The following is an 18,665-nucleotide window of genomic DNA, read 5'->3' on the forward strand; positions in this document are numbered from 1 at the left end:
TTATTGAAATTAAGCAATGACTGTAAATATGCGCACACATAAACAGATTTAGCATTGGCACGTGATGAAACAAACACAGTCTGTGACAATGATAAAGGCCACTGTATATGCCTTCCACACACATGCAGACATGTTCAAGTCATAAATCATTGATTTCCCTGATGTTTCAGCACTGAAAACTCTGGTCCATTCACTCTCATTTAAACATCTGTGCATTGACTACAACACTGTTTTTTGGGGATGGGGTATGGGGGTTGGTCTTGGGAGCCCTGTGTTAAGACTTCAAGCCACTTAGATTCTGAGGATGAATTAAAAATAACAATAGTAAGGATGCACAGATCTTGTGTTCAGTCATAAAAGAAACGTCTGGTGTGAGAAATCGTTTTTTTACACCGCTTCAATTCCCAAAGCGACTGCATTTCAATAGTAGTCGATTGAGAAGAATCTCTTGCATTGTCCATCTCACTCTGTGCAGATTAATATACACTAGTGGTCAAACGTTTGAGACTGGTATCATTTTTTTTTGTTCTCCGAGTTTTTAAAATGAGCCTATTTTGGTCACCAAGGCAATTAATTATATCAAAAATATTGTAAAATTTTTTTAAAAAAATGTTATTTGTTTCAGTGATTTAAATTTAAATTTTCAGCATTGTTACTGCAGTCTTCAGTGTTAGAAGATCCTTTAGATATGATTGTAATATGCTGATCTTCTGCGCAATAAACATTTTTTATTATTATCATCATTAGTGTTGAAAACTGTTGGGCCGCTTCATATTTTTATGTGGAAACTGATATAGTACTATTTAAAAGTACCATTAGAAATGTATTAACTTTATTAATCAAGCACACATTAAAGTGTTCAAGTGTGGAAGTTAAAGACATAAAATAAACATGCAAGCACAAACAATTTTTTCAAAATCAAAGGTTCCAAAAAATGTATCCCAGTTTCCACAAAACAAAAATGAAGCATGAAATGTTTTCAACATTGATGATCTTAAAAATCCTTATTAATAATTTTAATGTGAACCAATAATAATAATTGATCATATTAAAATGATACATTAAGTTGGGCTGCTTCATATTTTTGTGGAAACTGATCCAGTACTATATAAAAGTACCATTAGAAATGTATTAACTTTATGAAATAAGCGCAGTTAAAAACATAAAATAAATATGCGCACACACATTTTTTTCAAAATAAAAGATTCCAAAAAGGTCGAATATGAAAAATACAGTCCTGGTGATATGTTTTTTTAACATTGATGATCATAAAAATCCTTATTAATTATTAATTTTAATTTGCACCAATAATAATAATAATAATTGATCATATTAAAAATGATACATTAAAATACGAAAAAAAATGCAAAAATAAAAAGCAAAATATTAGTTTAATTTAAATTGTAATAATTTCTTTTATTGGCAAATTTCTTATGATTATCAATAATAATAATAAATATAAGACTTTACATTATGATTACACATTTCATTTATCTACAAAAGATTTAAAATATATGTAAATTTACAATGAAAAATTTAAGTTCAAATAATTTAATTTAATTTTGTTGGGCCGCTTCATATTTTTATGTGGAAACTGATATAATACTATTTAAAAGTACCATTAGAAATGTATTAACTTTATTAATCAAGCACACATTAAACTGTTCAAGAGTGAAAGTTAAAGTCATAAAATAAACACGCACGCACGCACACACGCATTTTTTTCAAAATAAAAGATTGCAAAAAGGTCGAATGTATCCCAGTTTCCACAAAACAAAAAAGAAGCATGAAATAATGTTTTTTAACATTAAAGATAATAAAAATCATTAATGATCGACTTTGAGTACCAATAATAATTGATCATATTAAAATGATACATTAAGTAAATACAAAAAAACTGCAAAAATAAAAAGCAAAATGTGAATTTAATTTAAACTGTATTAATGTTTCATTGTTAAATTTCTTTTATCAATAATACTAAATATAAGACTTTACATTATGATTACACATTTCATTTATCTACAAAAGATTTAAAACGCAAGGAAATTTACAATCAAAATTCAAGTTCATCTAATTTAAATAATAAATTACATTTATTATTAATATCATTAGTGTTGAAAACTGTTGGGCCGCTTCATATTTTTGTGGAAACTGAACCAGTACTATTTAAAAGTACCATTAGAAATGTAATAACTTTATTATTAAGTGCACATTAAACTGTTAAAGGGTGAAAGTTAAAGACATAAAATAAATGTGTGCATCTTTTTCAAAATAAAAGACTCCAAAAAACAAAAATGAAGTGTGAAATAAGGTTTTCAACATCGATAACTATAAAAATCATTAATAATAATTGATTTTGAATATAATAATTGATCATATTATGATTTCTGAAGGATCATGTGACACTGAAGACTGGAGAAATGATGCTGAAAATTCTGCTTTGGGTCAGAGGAATAAATTAAATTTTAACCAACATTCAAAAAGACAACTTTTATTTTACATTATAATAATATTTTACTGTATTTGTGATTAGATAAATGGTGAGCAGAATAGGATTATTATTAAAAATGAACAAATCCTACTGATCACAAACTTGTGACCTGTGGTGTAGCTCCAGCTCCGCAAGATCAGACCATCTTTAACAGAGGGAGTCTCCTGTTCCCCCTTGATATGGTGCAGTCCAGGCCTGGCAGAGATGCTGATCAGTGATCAGAGCTGATCTGAGGTCAGAGACAGGGAGAGAAGCCCTGTGTTGTGTGAAGAGAACTGTGATCAGGTCTGAGCCGCTGTCAGGGGCTGCTCTCGGAGTCTTTCTGTGGAAAGGTGCAGGTCTCCTGGTGGTCTCCTGGTAAAGATGTGGCAGTTTCGCTTTGCTCCAGGATGAGCTGGATGGTAGTGCTTTCTGTCTCACCTTCTTCAAGCTCTCCTTCTTTGGCCAAACGGAACTTGATGTTTAACTTCTCAGGTTTTTCTTTAAGGAAGTAAGAGCAGGAGTTAAAAGACACTTAAAGTTCACCTCTAAAAATGGGCCTGCATTATTCTAAAAATTATACAAGACAAATACAATCCCAAATCAGAAATAGTTGAGATGGTATGGAAAAGGAAAATAAAAAAAAGGTAGTGATTTCCAAATTTACTTTGACCTGTATTTCATAGCAGATGATATGAACACTAAATACTTCATGTTTTGTCTGGTGAACTTCATTTCATTTGTAAATATACATCCTTTCCTGTCATTCAGACTTGCAACACATTCCAAAAAAAGGTTGGGACAGGAGCAATTTAGGGCTACTAATCAGGTAAATTGGTTAAATAATGATTTGATTTGAAACAGGTGATGTCACCAGGTGATTGTAATTATGATTTGGTACAAAAGCAGCATCCAAGAAAGGTTTTAATCCCTTGGGAGCAAAGACGGGCAGAGGATCGCAAGTTTGCCAACAAATATACGAGTTTAAAAACAATATTCCTCAAAAAAAGATAGGAAGGCATTTGGATATTTGACCTTCAACAGCGCATAACACAATTAAAAGACTTTTAGTGAAGATTTTCAGTGTATAAAGAACAGGGCGCCCTCAAGCCTAAGCTGAACAACCTTGATCTCCGATCCCTCAGGCTGCACTGTGTCAAAAATCAGTCATTCATCTAGAAGTGATATCACCACATGGGCTCAGGACTGCTTTGGCAAACCTATGTCAAATATCACATTACATAGTTATATCCAGATGTGCCAGTTAAAACTGTATTGTGCCAAAAGGAACCCCTATGTTAACAGTGTCCAAAAGTGCCGTCCACTTCTCTGGGCTCGGAGGCATCTGGGGTGATCCATCCCACAGTGGAAACGTGTACTGTGGTCTGATGAATCAGTATTTCAAGTATTTTTTGAGAGAAATGGACGGCGTGTACTCCGGATCAAAGTAAAAACGGATCATCCAGACGGTTTCCAGCCGCAAGTGCCCTTGGCAAAGTAACTTGCACTTCTGTGATGGCACGTTTAATGCTGAAAAGTACAATATACTGCCTTCTTCTCCAGGGACGCCCATGCATACTTCAACAAAACAATGCAAAACCGCATTCTACACACATTACAAAATCTTGGCTGTGGAGGAAGAGGATACAGGTAATTGACTGGCCTGCCTGCAGTCCCAACCTGTCTCTAAAAAAGAATGTGTGGAGCATTTTGAAGCATAAAATGCCACAACAAAGACCTCGTACTATTGCCCACCTTAAGACTTGCTTACAGGAAGAATGAGACAAAATTACACCTGAAACATCATCACTTGGTGTCTTTAGTCCCTTAAGTGTAGTGAAAAGGAACAATATTACAAAGTGGTAAATGCTTCCTGCTTTTTCTGAAATGTGTTGCAAGAATCAAAATTGGAATACATGTTTATTTTGAAAAAACAACAACAACAACAAAACACATGAACACATTGGCCCAATCCCAATTCTACCCCTTAGCCCTTCCCCTTACCCCTACCCCTTCATGGGAACGCACAAAACGAGGGGTGTCCCAATTCTCTTAAGAGATCTTTAAATACCCCTTTGAACTAAGATTTTTCAGGACCACACTCGAAACCAAGGGGTAAGAAAATTTCCCAGAATACACCAGCTACAACGGCAGTATCGCTGCAACCGCAGGTAAGGATATCCACAAATTAGTATTTTTTTTTTGTCATTATTACAAATTTGTACAACAAAAAAAGCACATTTTAATATTCATAACCCAGTTCAAGTTTTACTGTCATGCTTTTAATAAAAAAAAACTAAAATAAATACCGCTAAATTACACTATCTATAATTGTTCTGAATTCTTTATACTATGGCTGTAACACGATTTACTGAGCGTTCTGTAAAGGGCTTAAATTATTAATGTAGGATGTAACTTCCGGAAGATGCGTGTTTGAGTCCATATATGCTATACATGGCGAGTCATATGAGTGAGACGCGATTTCCATCCGTGTGACATTGTGAAGTGTGGGGTAAAGTTATGCCAAGTAAGTGTGTTCCGTCACGGCATGTTTGTAATTCCCCTTGTATGCTTGATATTAAGTGCGTGTTGTTAGTGACCCGCGATCGGCCACGAGCATTAGTTTTCGTGTAAACCAAAAGTGAAAGTGCTGCTACCATCGGCATCGTGGCTAATTCCGATGTCATCGTTGACGTTGTGTATGTGTTTTATTATGATTCAGTGTACCATATCCCACATTCTTTATGCCTTATGCGGTCACATGTCCTTTATATAATGCAGCTTTAGTCATTTATGTCCGTTTATATTCTGTTTACATCCAGCACACATTAGTCTGCTGACTGCACTTTAAGAGAGCTGCAAATACTGTATTTTTTGCAATGGGATATTTGTTGTGTCAGTACATAAATATTTTCATGTTTGATGTTTTATTATTTCCTTATACTTATTGTTCATTACAGAAAACTACCTCCTTGCTCACAATAAAAGGTGGAATATATCTCCTGACTCCTACTCCCTAAATGGTTCAGATCCTACCTTGAAGGGAGAGGTTACTATGTCAGCATAGGTGACCATTGGTCACCTATGGAGTAATAACCTTATGGAGTCCCACAAGGCTCAATTCTGGCACCTCTCCTGTTCAACCTTTATATACAGAATTGGGATTGGGCCTAAATGATGTTTGTTGTATTGTCTGCAATAAAATAGTAAATAAAAAAGTAAATTTAGAAATCACTACTTTTTTTATTTGCGTTTTCCACACTGTCCCAACTTTTTCTGATTTGGGGTTGTATATATATAATTATGACATTAGTTAAGCATATGCAAAATGTATTATGATTATATTTTGTTTGATAAAGTGAGTCATTATTTATTATTATTATTAACATTTAAATATATAAATATATAAATAAACACTAAGGATTATGTATTATCTAAATGCTAGAATACAAAAGAAAATCAATTTTATCAAAAGAAAAAATCTTTATGACTTCATTATTATTGTTAGTAATAAACTAAAATACATAAAAAAACAATAAAAAAAACATTTAATTTATTTAAAATTGTATTCATTTTTTTGGAAAATGTCTAATTATTAATAATATCAATAAATATAATTCTGATTATGATTTACATATATCTACAAAATATTTAAAGTAAAGAAAATTACAATTAAAATTTGAATTTAAATTTAGTTATTAATTTAGAAAACGTAATCATTTAGTTATAACTAAATGCTAAAAAAACTACTAATATTAAAATTAATATAAATATTATATATTCACGTTTAGCAATTAATCTATAATCTCAGAGTAGTTTAATAAAAATGCTTTAAAAATCCAATTCAAACAAATGAAAGCAAGCAAATCTTACACGTATAAAGATTTTCTCAATATTTGTTTGCTAATTAGTACCAGTAAAGGCTTCCTGGAAAAATCAAGAAAATAAATAAAAATCACGATTAGTTGTAGCTTGATCTAATCACCTTTTCCCAGCTGTCTCTCTTTGGGCAGCAGGAGGACGTCCACATTGTGATGTTCCTGCAGAGCGGCAGTGAGCGTTGCTCCCTCTTTGCTGAAGAGGAACACTAGAGGCACCGTGATGTCATCAGTGGGTTCTCCGTCTCCAACCATCTGAAACAGAGGAGTCTCAGCACTGCTGCTGCCCTCTCTATGATCTGAGGATAATCCACAAGACACATTCAGATTAGAACACTGCCGTCATGTTACATATAATAGTGGTATTTGTCTGTACACACTATATTAATCTGGATGTGTATAGCTGTCTATTTTAGAATTGCTTTGTTCATCTTTAGGGAGAATAGTTTACCATCTGCCCAGGGACAAAGGATGAAAACATGGCTAATTTGGCGAATTCTGGTGCATTTGTAGCAATGTTAATTAAAATACAGTATCCCTGCCAAGTAAGCCAATAAATAAAAGAACGACAACATACAGTAAGGGTATACACAATAAGGGGAATGTAAATGTAACTGTAAATAAAAATATCACATGCTTAAAAAAAAAAACACTAATTCTCTTCCAGTAGGTGGCGCTACTTACAGCATTTTTTTTCCGTTGCTGTCAACGGAAGCGCAGTGTAACAAAGTATAAAAACCAGACACAACCAAACACTCAGGGCTTCAATATGCAACATACCAATTAATTTTGGCTTTGCGATGATGACAGTACGTGTTTTACTACTTTTATTATATGTTTTTTTCTAAATTAAAATAAAGATGCCTTTCTCAAGAAGAAAAATAGAACAGGAAATACTGTGAAAAATTGTTTAGTACGTTGTTTTGGGGAAGAAAAAAAATATTTCAAAGGAAATTAAGAATTTGGTTTACAACTCTAAATCCTTTTTGTTTGTTTGTTTTTTTTTAGACTTTGAAACATAAAAAAAAAATTACTTAAAAAAATAAATAAATCACAGCGATCACCTAAACTTGAGCTATAAGAAAACTTGTAAAAATCAAATCCATCTTATCTGCTCAAAACTTATCTAAACAGTGTTTTTATTTAATTTTATTTGAAATGAATAAAGACCAATACTGTTAAATTGGTTAAACTGAATGCAGAATACATCATGTTTTTATGTTGGTGTTCAGTTTGTGCTGCCAGTACAGTATGTCTGTTAGTATAGCAGTCTTCTTTTAATGCTCCGTTTACACACTTTGTACTATTAAATGTGTGCAGCTCCAGAAAAGGGATCAGCCAAACATGTCATCTTTTGAACATGTCATCTTTTCTCAGAAAACCTATTTTTAAAGGTGATATTGCCTTGAAATTTTCCCCAGATGTTGATAATAACCAAAGAAATACATTTCTTTCTATCTATCTATCTATCTATCTATCTATCTATCTATCTATCTATCTATCTATCTATCTATCTATCTATCTATCTATCTATCTATCTATCTATCTATCTATCTATCTATCTATCTATCTATCTATCTATCTATCTATCTATCTATCTATATATATATATATATATATATATATATATATATATATATATATATATATATATATATATATATATATATATATATATATATATATATATATAAGGGCAGAGGGTTGCTGAAGAACTACTGAGAGATTTCAACTGCTGTCTGGGCTTTCTCCGCCTTTCTAGATTCTCTCTTTCTTCATGTGTTCAATACTTTTTCCCTGTGTTACTTGATTTTATTATGCGTAACTTCATTTGCATTTGTAACCTAATTAAATTAGTTTTATTTATATATCTATCTATATATATATATCTATATATATATATATATATATATATATATATAAAAGAAATACATTTATATCTATCTATCTATCTATCTATCTATCTATCTATCTATCTATCTATCTATCTATCTATCTATCTATCTATCTATCTATATATATATATATATATATATATATATATATATATATCTATCTATATATATATATATATATCTATCTATATCTCTCTCTCTCTCTCTCTCTCTATATATATATATATATATATATATAAATAAAACTAATTAAAACTAATTTAATTAGGTTACAAATGCAAATGAAGTTACGCATAATAAAATCAAGTAACACAGGGAAAAAGTATTGAACACATGAAGAAAGGGAGAATCTAGAAAGGCGGAGAAAGCCCAGACAGCAGTTGAAATCTCTCAGTAGTTCTTCAGCAACCCTCTGCCCTTCCTCATTGATAAATGAATATTAGCTGCTTCAGTCCAACATCTACATTAGCAGGATGATGAAGATAAAACCAGAGTGGACATTTCAGCAAGACAATGATCCAAAACACAGCCAAGGAAACTCTCAAATGCTTTCAGAAAATGAAAATCAAGCTGTAGAATGGCCCAGCCAATCACCTGACTTGAATCCAATAGAAAATTCTAAATACAGATCAGATTTGATAGACGAGACCCACAGAACTATCAAGATTTTTACACTCTGTTGGGGTCTTTATAAAAAAAATAAAAAAAAAAAAACTCAAAAAACTCACTTAAGCAATGCATGTGACTTTATCCTCTAAATGAGAGGCTTACGCTCTCGTCATTAAAAAAGACTTTTGTATAAAGTATTAAATACATTTCAGTACTTTCTCTTTGTGTCATTCCATTGTTATTACATATGTTTTTTTGTTATATTTGTATTTTTTGGGTTTACCAAAATATGGTTCAATTCCATGTTAACAGCTATATTGGAAATATTATTCCCCCCATGTTTAATACTTATTTTCCCCGCTGTAAAAAAGAAAAAGTCTGGTTTCCGATCATGCATCTCTACTAGCTCTTACCAATGAAGATGACACCTATGGCTCCTGCTTCCTGTAGGCGTCGTGCTTTAGCAGCAAACATGCAGTCTCCTCTTAATGCCAGCGCTATGTGTCCCTGCAGCTCCACTGTGTTCTCTATGGGTCCACAAGCTGTATAGGGAACACTCTTCATAATACGTCCTTTCACCTAAGAGACAGATGAGATGAGGCAATAGTGCATTGTAATAAAAAGTTGAAGTGCCCTGCAATCAGAAGTGGCTGTACGCATGCATACCCCGTGCTCTTGTTTGGTGAGATCCAGCCCAAACTTCGCTGGACCAGCCGTAAGCACGGTTCGACCCAAAAATGGAGGGGAAATGAGCTGGACAATGAGTGGCATCACTTCCTCATGCTCAGGGGTTTGGCTGACCTCTGCTACCAGCTTCAGCTTGAACACACCCTTCTGAGTATCCTATGGGGAAAAATGAATAAATAAACTGACATACAGAAGAACAGATCATTCACAGACACACAACAGTTGTTCCCAGTGCTCTTAGTGGCTACTAAAGCGATTTAATTTTAATTTAGTCAAGTTAAGCTGATAAATATTAGATTAAAGTTAGGCAAATAAAATCATGTATAATATACAGGGTTTCTGCAGGTTTCTTCAAATCAAATTTAAGACTTTTTATGACTCTTTTAAGACCATTATGAAATATTTTTTTAGACTTATACAGGGCTAAACAGGATATTTTCTAATGGTCCGGGTACTTCTGAAAATAGTTGTTGTATTAATGTAGATCATGTAAGGGGATGTGTTGCTTTAGTTTTCTTTCCCTGACTGGGGAATTTAATTAGGAGAATTTGCTATAAAAATGTCAAACAGTTGTTGTGTATTTTATCTTTTTGCAATAAAAAAAATTTAATAAAAGAAAACAAAGTTTTGAGATGGATTACTGGTGATATGGGTGTTAGCCATTGGTAGCTTTACTTGGACATAGGAAAATTAAGATCTGTTTAAAATGATTTAAGACCTACAACACTATATTTCAGTGAATTTAAGACACCCCTGAATATAATAATACATTTTAAATATTTTTTAAGTACTGAAATTGCTAAAACTAATATAAAAATAAAACAAAACCAAAAATGATGAAATATAAAACTAGTAAATAAATTAATTAATTAATTAATTAAAATAAAAGTAGTAAAATTACGGTAACACTTTATAATAACCACACATTATGAACCATTTATTAAGTATTAGCAAATAGTGAATTCATTATCTGTTAAGCATTAACTCTACATTAATAAACGTTAGTAAGCAGTTTATAACTGCATCTACAAATGCTCTATACTTGACTTAAAACCACATTTACAATGTGCTTAATGATTGTACTTTCATACTTTGTTAATGACTTTTTTCATTACCAAATTAAGTATCGCATTATTTACAAACCAGTTGTTTAAGCATGGCAAGTTGCTTTTAAAGATCATTCAGAATGAGTTAGTAAATGATTAATAAACTATTCAAATTAACATTTATAATTCTTATTATTCTGGCATATATTAATAGTTAACTTGTATGTTATTAAATGCTTTATTAACTCAACTTCATCCAGTTCTTTGACCTAATCTAAAGTGAGGACTAGTTATGCTTTATAAATCCCTTATAAATGACAATTAAAGACTCAGTTAAATTCTAAACAGGAAGAAAAGAACATAAATGATTCATTTATTAATTTCTATTCATTTTAAGATACACAAATGAATCTGTATCAAATAAAAATAAATCTTTGCAATCTTATTTAAAATACTATTACTGTACAGTTTAAACATTGTATTATATTCTATTGTTAAATTATTTTATTGTTGTTGTTTAATCCAATTTTGTCATATTTTGACACTCCTGTTATTCAGAAATGTTCAAACCTTACAGTAATTTTACTTTTTAGATAAGATTGCAAAGATTATTGTTCATTTGACACTGAGCCTTTAATTGTCATTTATAAGGGATCTACAAAGCATAAAAAGTCTTTACTTTAGATTAGGTCACAAAACTGCATGAAGTTGAGTTAATAAAGCATTTATTAACATATATAGTAACCATAACTATATGCCTGAATAATAAGATTTCAACTGTAAATGATTATTAAACTAACTCATTTTGAATGATCTTAAAAACCTCCAACTACTATTAAATACAAATGGTTTGTAAATAATGCAAAACTGAATTTAGTAATGAAAAATCAACCAGTCACAAAGTATGAAAGTAAAATTAAGCAGATTATTTAGAAGCACATTTACATTATAAATGTGCTTATAAATCAACAATACAGCATTTGTTGCTGCAGTTATAAACTTAATAAATAATTCATACTGCGTAGTTATTATAAAGTGTTACCAAATATACATAATAATTCAAGCTAATTCAAATATTTATAAATCCATCACAGAAAAAGATACTCAAATACCATTTTTTAATGTATCTTTGTTCAACTATATTTATTTGTTTATTTGCTTTTATTATTTTTTGTTATTACTGACTGTTAACCCATGTTTAATTATGTTTGTATTTAATAAAGTAAAAAATATAAAACAGTAACAAAATCAGAGATGATGCTTCAGTAGATTAGCATAATAGAAAAAAACAAACATTTACATTTAAAGATAATGTGTTACTTAAAACTGTAAAAATGCAAAAAACTGCACACGCATCAATCTGCACACACATCAGCCTGATGAAGAGCCGGTGTGCTCGAAACACCACTTAAAACTGGAGTAATGATGTGGCAGAATTCAGCTTTGAATCACAGGAATAGATTACTTTAAAATATATACTTACTAATATATATATTTTAGTTTTACTGTATTTTATATCAAATAAATAAGCTTTTCATGAGAGGAAAAGGCTTCAAGCACATTAAAAAACAAACCAAAACTACTGTATGGGTCAAAAATAATGAAAACAACCACTACTTTATTTTATTTGTTACTTTTCTGTGGTGGGACCAGTGAATTTTCCTTAAATCTGAGGACAAATCTAAGTTAACAAGTAGTCCTGTAAATATTACAGTTGTATATAAATAATTCAAGCTGATTTACTTAAACACATCATTCTCTTTTAGAGTCACCTGAGGCGCTGAGCCTTGACTTGCGGAGACCAGCTCAGTAAGGGGTGTTAGAGAGATGCCCATGCTCTTCAGAAACTCCACTGGCTCCAGGCCTGTGTCATGAAGAGGCAGCTCAATCCCCCTGTGTTCAAGAAGTAGAGGAAATAAAGCCTTTATTTCATGTACATGTTCCTCTACAGTGACTCTGTGTCATCTGACCCACCTGACAGATGAGGCCTGCTGCGCTCTTCCCACACCGGTGAGGTATTTATATCCGTCTCTGATTGTCTTGGCGAATGTGGGGTTGTTGGGAAACAGGGTTTGAGCACTGGGGCAGGAGTATGAAAACAAATCATCTTGATGAGCTTGAGGGTCCTGTACGATAAACATGAATGTGTCAGTGTTGCCTTCAATAAGAACCACTCTTTATTTTCTACTATCACGCTCTTCGTTGTTTCTGTTTTACTCATATATGGACTAGCCAAACATGAAATGTCAAAAGAGCCTATTGGACAAGAGGAACTACTCTCGTCATAGATCCTAGAACTATTGGGAGAAGAATCTACTTTTGACATGTTTGCAATGCAGGAATTGGGTTGTAGTTCTAGGAGTGCAGTTTAGGGGAATTGTGGTGAGAAATTACTAGACCTGGTGGCTAGTTCCTTTAACAGAGTTCCCGTAGCTACCTGTTGTAAAAGCCTTTAAACAAGGGGAAGCTCCATGTTAAATCTTCAATTTTGGATTGAAACATGGCTATCATTAACAACGTGTAAAGATAATCGCATTTAAACCTTCAAAACCAATGGTTTTACTCCAAACTCACTTCATAACCTCAGTTAAGTGTCTGAAGCAAATCCTTCCGTGAGATGATTCTGCAGTTGTGTGGCTTTGAATCAATAAACGCTGTCAAATCGGTTGTTGCTAGAAGGGCTACTGCTTCAGCCGGAAGTTAACGAGAATTATATATATATATATATATATATATATATATATATATATATATATATATATATATATATATATATATATATATATATATATATATATATATATATATATATATATATATATAAAAAATGTTTTTTTTTTCTTTTTCTAAATTACCCATTTAATTTTATTTATTAATGTCTACCCCTACCCCAACCCTAAACCTACTTTTCATACTAATGTAAAAATATTAATTATTGGTGTACAGTGTAACAAAAAGGCTGTATTGATGAGAATATCTGCAGCTGTATTCCTTCTAGACTTTAATGCTCCTCTATTTGATTTTCTTGGTCTATTCTTCGTATCACATATTTACAATTTCTGCGTGAGAGCAACCCCTGGCTTTTGGAATAGCTTTATTACCGATCAGCCATGCTTTCCTGACAAATTACCCATTCATTGTATTTTATTAAAATTGCATTACATTATATTCACAAATACAATTGCAGATTTTGCTAAATCATAATTTCGACTGCATCTCGTTTACCATGCAAAGAGAGAAAGAGAGAATTTTAAGTTTATTGCCATATCAGCTTCTATGGCTGTCATGGCAAAAAAAAATTATCAAGTTTACCACATTTTATAAATACCACTTATCTATAATTATAAAAATATATAATTTTTTTTTTTTTTTAAAGTCATCAACAGCAATAAATACACAAGATAAAAAACACATAAATAAAAATAATGATAATATAGAAGATAAAAATCTCTTTTAAGGTTTACTTTTGATAGAAATTGTACAATTTTAGAAGCATTCACATTTAAAAATATTTAATTTAAAGTCTCTCCAGATAAAAAAAACCTTGTCTGATAACATTAAAAATGGGGCATTCCACAAGTACATGTTTAACTGATTGGTTTCTGCTACAATATTGGCATTTTGGGGTTATTTACCATGCAGCCCTACTAAGTCAGACACTTTGATGCCATGAAGTAGAATATCCACTGTACAGTTTTGACAGACAATTAACATTTACAACGTCAGCACAAACAAAACAAAAAAAAATTCTCCTGTGTCAACGCCTTTGCTTCTCTTAAGGGTAGGAGCAGTTGGGATAATCAGTTGGGAGCTCTTACCGTTCCGTTGGTAAGACAGGAAGTCTGGGTAGTAGACAGGGATACTGGGAGCAAATGAGCCTCAGTAGTGAAAATATAGTCATCAATGTCTATAGGTAACTGACTCTTCTCTGAGAACAGCAGGTAGAGGTACTTAAACATCTCAGCCAGGAAGAAAGAATCCATCCTTGAAATAAACAAACATCAAAAAGGATTAGACTACTGCAGCACTTTAAAATTAATCTCAATGAAGACAACCACCCAATTCACCAATTAAACATGCTGATTTGTCTGTTTGTGGCATGTAATGTGGTGAAGCAATAGTAGTTTTGCTTATGTCATTTTTTTTAAACGCCTACGTTTGGTTACTGTTACACCTTGTGTCCACATTACTTCGGCATCTTCGATCCAAAAAAAAATTATGGTTTTAAAAATGCTAAATATTTTGTTTTAGATTGGAAGCTCTGGTATTTCATTTCAGTATAGACAAACTTTTAAAAATAAAGACATGGCAATGCATAATCAATGGTTTTCAGGACTAGTCAGAGGTGGGTAGAGTATCCAAAATCTATTCTCAAGATCTATAAAAGATCTATACTCAAAATCTATTAAAGTACAAGTACTTGAGGAATTTTTTACTCAAGTAACAATCTTAAAAGTTACTTGAGTAAGACTAAAAAAGTATCCAATGAAAAATATTACTCAAGTAAATAGTTACTAGTTACTTTAATCAAAGTTATTTTATATATGGATGGATGGATGGATGGATGGCCATCACATAGCCATCATTCCAACATAGGCCCGTGTGCTAAACAAAAGCAGAAAGAAGACGTGCCTCTTTACCAACCTCTCGCAAAACAACCTCTCCAACGTGGTGCTTCGTGATATTTGCTAACAAGTCATACGAGTCACATTTATTTCTATTTGACAATAACTGAAGAACGTTGCCAAATGTAGCAAAGAGTAAAGTTTTTCTCTAAATATGTACTTGAGTTAGAGTAAAAGTACACATCTTTAAATGTACTCAAATACTCGACAATTTTACTCAAGTAAACGTAACAAATGAAAAGTAATTTCTTCTTACCTACCTCTGACTATAGTGTATCGTTCCCTGATTCGTCAAATTATGATCATATGACCATCACACAAGCGGTAAACTCTCAAGTATAATTGTCAGCAAAACATATGCATGCCCAGAGAGAGTGAATGGTCACGTATCACGCATTTTAAGCTAAAAACATAGTTTAAAATTCAATAAAAGAAGATTTCTCACTGTAAAATGTTGATTTATAATGAAAATGCAGCAGTGTAAATGGCATGCATGTAAAAGTCCAGAGATAAAGCAGACAACAATGTGGTAGTAGTCTCAGTACACAATTTGCTTCAATTAATGATTAATCATGATTGAAGTCAAAAGTATTAGCAATCCTTTGATTTTTTTCTAAGGAATTTTTCATAGAATTTCCTATGATATTTTTTCTTCTGTAGAGTCTTATTTGTTTTATTTCAGCTAAAATAAAAGCAGTTTTTATAAAAAATAAAAAAAAACTTAAGGTTAATATTATTAGCCCCTTAAGCTATATTTTTTCATTGTCTACAAAACAAGACACTGTTAAACAATGACTTTTCTAATTACCCTAACTTAACATAATGAACCTAGTTACGCCTTTAAATGTCACTTTAAGCTGAAGACTAGCATCTTGCAAAATATCTAGTAAAATATTATTTACTGTCAATCAGTTATTAGAAATGAGTTATTAAAACTATTATGTTTAGAAATGTGTTGAAAAAATTTTCTCTCCGTTAAACAAAAACTGGGAAAAAAAAACATACAGGGAGCTTATAATTCTGACTTCAACTGTATGTGGCTTGCTGGTGATTGACTGCATTTGTTGATGCGTGTCAGTGCATTTTGGGACAGATTTTTAGGAAGACCAAAACAGACTCTTACCTGTCCTCGTGGGTTCCTGTTCTTACATCTTGTACAGCGGCAAAACCACAGGGGACCCGAGCATGAGCGTTCAGCTTCTCCACTATAGACTGGCCCACTTTCAAGTAGTACGGATCACCTGTAGCCTAGAATACAAAGCCAAAACTGTTTTTTAAAAATAACGTAGGCAGACAATTGAACTAGTTTGACAAGTCAACTATAACCCTTAAGGTTGTTCATAATGAGTACGTTTACATGGACACCAATACTCAGATTTTACTATGATTTAGACAATACTCATATTAAGAGTCTACCATGTAAACAGATTTTTCATGACCTTAATCCCACTAAGTCATAGGCCAGTTTACACTGTCTGTTTCTGCCTGTCCGTTTACACGTTCTTTTAATTGTGACCCCTATCTGATTCATGCGTTTACACTTGCCATGCAATTTATGACATTGCTCATGCGTAAAATTGGGTTCTAGCATTTGCACCACACTAGCCACGATGGAAGAAATTGTCTTGCTTTTAGCCCTGCGAAATATGTGAAGTTCACACAACTTTAAAATGATTTTGAGGAGGAGGGAAAGGGCCGTCATCGCAGCTTGCACTTATGTTTTACATATGGTTTCCTCCACCATTCAGAGGAATTGTGGGTACGAGAGAGATCTCAGGTTTGGTGGGAGCAAATTGTGGCGGGCTTTAATGAGGAGCAGTGGGTCCGAATTTTTAGGATTAGCACACACATGCTCTTCCTTCTACGTCATTAAACCACGGAGAAGTACCACATTGTCGCAAGTTTAATGACGTACAAAATGGAATGCCTCAATAAATCCAATCTGCCCATTTACATGATAGTCACATTGTCACATATCTAATTTATTTCCACATATAAAGGAGGCCTGAAACTGATCTCTGAATATCCAAATGCATGGTCATCAGTTAGAGGTGATTGTTCAGTAAAACTCAAGAGAACTGCTTTTGGACAATCAGTTTTTTCAGTCAGAGCAGCAGAAAGATAGAATAAAATGCCAGTGCATATTAGAGAGAGGTCCACTTTTAATCATTTTAAAACGGTTTGGCTTAAAGAAGATCAAATATGCTACAACTGATTTGATTTCATTGACTTTGATATATTGTATGCAATGTAAGTATACAGTTGAAGTCAGAATTATTAGGCCCCCCCCTCCCCTGAATTATTAGGCCCCGTTTATTTTTTTCCCCCAATTTCTGTTTAATGGAAAGAAGATTTAGAACACATTTCTAGACATAATAGTTATTAACTCATCTCTAATAACTGATTTATTTTTATCTTTGCCATGATGATGGTAAATAATATTTGACTAGATCTTTTTCAAGACACTTCTATACAGCTTAAAGTGACATTTAAAAGGCTTAACTAGGTTAATTTGGTTAACTAGGCAGGTTAGGGTAATTAGGCAAGTTATTGTATAACGATAGTTTGTTCTGTAGACTATAGAGGAAAAAAAAATATAGCTTAAAGAGGCTAATAATTTTGACCTTAAAATGGATTTACATTTTTTTAAAGCTTTTATTCTAGCCGAAAAAAAAACAAAGACTTTCTCCAGAAGAAAAAAAACATTATCAGACATACTGTGCAAATTTCCTTGCTTTGATAAACAGAATTTGGGAAATATTTAAAAAAGAAAAAAAAATTCAAAGGGGGGCTAATAATTCTGACTTCAACTGTATATTGTACTATTATTTATTTTTTATATTGTTAGATTTGTTACAACTTCCTGCCCAGGGACTACAGATATAAATTAGCTCTATAGCTAAATCTGGCACAACATGTCATGTTGTACATTGTCCCTGTATAAATAAATAAATAAAATAAATAAATAAATAAATAAATAAATAAATAAATAAATAAAATAAACAGAAATAGATTAAAACATGTGGATTATTCCTATTTTAGTCGCATTATTGAAGTGCAGCACAGACATGTAAACACAGCAATCAAATCATTACCGGTTTGCTGAACTTTTCGCTACATTTTGCAATAGAACGCAAACACAGAGGTTGTCAGGACTTGTTTGACAACAAACAAATGAGAATGGCTTCAAGGAAGAGAGCACATTTTTGGTGCAAGCAGGGAAATGATGACTATGCTGAGAATTCTGGAAGAAATTATGAAGTTCCTTGACTTTGAATTGACTTTGTCATGGGGGCATGAATGAAAAGTTGACGAACATGAACTATTGTTGCGCGAAACTTCAGAGTAAGCGTTGAAAAGTGATGTCATGACATTAATCGAACTATGTACTATAACATGTAAAACAGGAACATGAAAGGAACATTCAAAAAGCAACTCATGTAAACACTTTAATC

General features: G+C 32.2%; 1 protein-coding gene across 1 annotated transcript in view; it reads right to left on the minus strand.

Annotated features, from left to right (window-relative positions):
• Positions 1-243: 243 nt before the first annotated feature.
• The window catches only part of si:ch211-282j22.3 (ER degradation-enhancing alpha-mannosidase-like protein 3), a 32,752-nt gene continuing 14,330 nt past the window's right edge, over positions 244-18,665 (minus strand). Inside the window, exons 13-20 of the mRNA XM_056446171.1 lie at positions 16,334-16,458; positions 14,404-14,569; positions 12,560-12,711; positions 12,358-12,478; positions 9,519-9,695; positions 9,266-9,431; positions 6,456-6,647; positions 244-2,971 (exon numbers count right to left, since the gene is read on the minus strand). Of these exons, the coding sequence (XP_056302146.1) occupies positions 2,790-2,971; positions 6,456-6,647; positions 9,266-9,431; positions 9,519-9,695; positions 12,358-12,478; positions 12,560-12,711; positions 14,404-14,569; positions 16,334-16,458 (1,281 nt within the window). The 3' untranslated portion in view covers positions 244-2,789. The remainder of the gene's footprint in view (positions 2,972-6,455; positions 6,648-9,265; positions 9,432-9,518; positions 9,696-12,357; positions 12,479-12,559; positions 12,712-14,403; positions 14,570-16,333; positions 16,459-18,665) is intronic.

This window comes from Danio aesculapii, chromosome 21 (assembly GCF_903798145.1).
Source record: "Danio aesculapii chromosome 21, fDanAes4.1, whole genome shotgun sequence".
Classification (NCBI taxonomy): Eukaryota; Metazoa; Chordata; class Actinopteri; order Cypriniformes; family Danionidae; genus Danio; species Danio aesculapii.